The 2,965-nt window shown below is 47.7% G+C and overlaps 1 protein-coding gene across 1 annotated transcript in view; it reads left to right on the top strand.

The window, feature by feature from the left end:
• The first annotated feature begins 6 nt into the window (after positions 1-6).
• The window catches only part of NTSR1 (neurotensin receptor 1), a 52,981-nt gene continuing 50,022 nt past the window's right edge, over positions 7-2,965 (top strand). The window contains exon 1 of the mRNA XM_010171212.1: positions 7-494. Within this exon, the coding sequence (XP_010169514.1) occupies positions 144-494 (351 nt within the window). The 5' untranslated portion in view covers positions 7-143. The remainder of the gene's footprint in view (positions 495-2,965) is intronic.

The raw sequence follows: 2,965 nt of genomic DNA, 5'->3' as shown, positions 1-2,965 counted from the left end.
CTCTTTTCTTGGTGGGCACCGTGGGTAACTCCATCACGGCGTACACGCTGGTGCGGAAGAAGTCTCTGCAGAACCTGCAGAGCACTGTGCACTACCACCTGGCCAGCCTTGCCTTCTCTGACCTCCTCATCTTCCTCCTCTGCATGCCCATCGAGCTCTACAACTTCATCTGGGTCCATCACCCCTGGGCTTTTGGGGGGGCTGTCTGCAAGGGCTACTACTTCCTCCGGGATGCCTGCACCTATGCCACAGCACTCAACATCGCCAGCCTCAGCGTGGAGCGGTACATGGCCATCTGCCACCCCTTCAAAGCCAAGAGCATCATGTCCCGCAGCCGCACCAAGAAGTTCATCAGCTGTATCTGGATTGCCTCCTTCCTCCTTGCCATCCCCATGATCTTCACCATGGGGGAGATCTACGGCAAGGACCAGGATCCTGACTCCCTTATCTGTACCACCATCGTGGATGCCTCCACACTGAAGACGGTCATCCAGGTGAGGATCCCGGGGATCAGGCAGCCAAACTTTGGGGAGATGGACAGGGCAGGAGGCGGGAAGCAGCTTGGGAAGGGGAATATCCCGGGCAGGCAAGATTTGGAGGGGGTGTGGTCTTGGCTCCGCTTGTTGTTCACTATCCCCCACCCGCTCCTGCCCCACAGCGCTTGGCTGAGACCCTGCACTGGGGTAAATCCTGCATCAGGTACCCGGAGCTCCTCTCCCAGTCCCTGCACTGTCCCAGTCCATGATCCCCATGTGCCACAGACCAGGAAGGAGCTGGACCCCACTCAGCCGTGTGGCTGCTGTTTGGGACCGGAGTGCTCGGGTCCTCCCCAAATGTGACAGTTCATTGCTAGAAACCACACACATCTCCACCCTTTCTCTGCAACTTCTGCATCTCCTTTCCTTCTGGTGGAGAGCGGCCAGCAAGAGCAAGAGAAATAAAACCATCTCTTCCCCCTCTCCCAGTTTCTTAAGTTGATCCAGAGCCCATTTCCTCTGTGTAGCGACAAATCCTAATTTCAGAAAGTTTTGGAAACAAGGTGTAGCATAGGCATCTGAAAAGGAACTGCATCTTCAAAGCCAGAGGCTGGTATTTTTGCTGTTTTAAGGAAATCCATAGCTGGTTTAACTGACAGATCCCTCCTGACTTCAGAAATGCTTCACTGGTCTCCACACACTGCTGGATCTATTGCACCCACGTGTGGAAAGGGTTTCAGCACCAACACCCGCTGCACTCCAGTGCTCTGAGGGGTTGAGGTGTTTGTTTACTGGAGCATTAGGCTTGAAAAATGTAAGAGATGTGGAAGGAGAGACAGAAAGAGCAGGACACCAGTCTCCATAGTCCCTTTGCTGCCAGGCTCACATGTGACAGCTCCTCAGCCTTTTATTTTGAACATGAATTTCAGGTGAGTTTAATCGGCAGCCAATTAGAATTTAAAACTGCATGTGTAGGAAAGCCTTTGAGATGTTCTCACAGTTAAAGGGACAGAATTTGAAAGGAAACAGAGCAGAATCATTTCTCCCACTGAAAGCAAGTGAAGGTATGTGCATTTAGATATAAGCCCGGAGTCTGTAGATGTTTTGATGTGTCTCTTCAAGTTTCCCCCTGTACTGGTCCAGTAAACCAAAATCCAGCCCCCACAGAAGCCCTGGATTCCCTCTGCATCTTGTCTTGATACCCACATTTCATCTTGAGATGGTGAGGGCTGGATTTCTCCTGTAGGTACTTTGTAGATTTTGTCAGTGGCAGCCCAGTGCACTTAACCCAAATTCTCTGCTCTCTGAGGAGATGTGAGCCATCTGAGAACAATGTGGCTGAAATAGGTTATTTCCAGTCATCTTCCTCTTAGGGTTAAACTGATGCTCATTGTTACCATGATAGGGCTAAAAACAGAGGATTATTTCCTAGCCGTGTCTTCGGAGATTGCAGTTTAAACAATTCTCAACATATTTTACAGTCTTGCTATTATTCGGGTTATACCTTGTCCTGGTAGGCAAGTAAGAAGCAGGCAGACATGAATGCACATTATGTGAAGTTCACCTGTGGGCTTTTCCTCATGGTTTGTTTGGGGTTTTTTTTTTGTTTTTAATTTCATTATTTTACTTGTGAATGAATTTCAAAATAAAAAGCAGGAGGCAGCTGTTGAGGAAAACAAAAACCCAACCCTTCCATACAGTCCCTTCTCAGGGGATCTGGCTACCAAAGTCGATTTGCTAAGATAGGAAGGTTGTTTAATGGCTTCGCTCCATCCCTCTGAGCACAGGGAAGCAGCACACAACGTGATGCAGGGCCCTGGACTGGGGAAGGCTCCAGAGTGAATAAGCAAAGCAGCTGCAAGTCAGGTTTGAAGTGCATTAATGGAAACCATTGCACAGCGTGTGAGCGGGCATTCTCACGTTGTCAGCTGTGCAGAGGTTTGAAAAAAAGACAAATAATGGGAAGACCTGTGAAGGAAAGGGCAGTGGTAATGTGGAGAGTGACGTGCAGAGGTCTTGCTGGTCAGAAATCTGGAGCCCTGGTCTGTTGTGGATTCAAGTGGGTTTAGAGCAGGTCTTTGCATCTCTTTGCATTCATTTTCTGTCTTTAGATTAAGCAGAGCAATGATGCACTTGCTCAAGCTGGCAAATCACTTGTAATAAATCACTCGACATATTTCCTCTTTGGCAAAGTGTCTAAAGCAAATTGGGATTTTTTTTTTCTTTTTTTTTTTCTTTTTGGAAGCCATTAGTTCTCCAAGAGGTTTTATTTGTTGACTGATTGAAAGCCAGTCCCAGAAAAGAGCAATTGTAACCATTTATAGCCTCAGAGCCCAATGTGAGCTATGGTTCTGCTGGGATCATTGCAGGAGAACACTCCTCCCTGGACTGGAACCAGCTTCCTAAGATGAATATTTGATTGTATTAATTTAACATCTCTGATTTTGAAAAAAATTCCTCTGTATTTGCTTTGAATAGTGCAGTTTTAA

Source organism: Antrostomus carolinensis, unplaced genomic scaffold, assembly GCF_000700745.2.
Source record: "Antrostomus carolinensis isolate BGI_N321 unplaced genomic scaffold, ASM70074v2 scaffold12347, whole genome shotgun sequence".
NCBI classification, from domain to species: Eukaryota; Metazoa; Chordata; class Aves; order Caprimulgiformes; family Caprimulgidae; genus Antrostomus; species Antrostomus carolinensis.
Note: the sequence above shows the minus strand (reverse complement) of the source record. Positions and strands in the feature narration are given on the sequence as shown.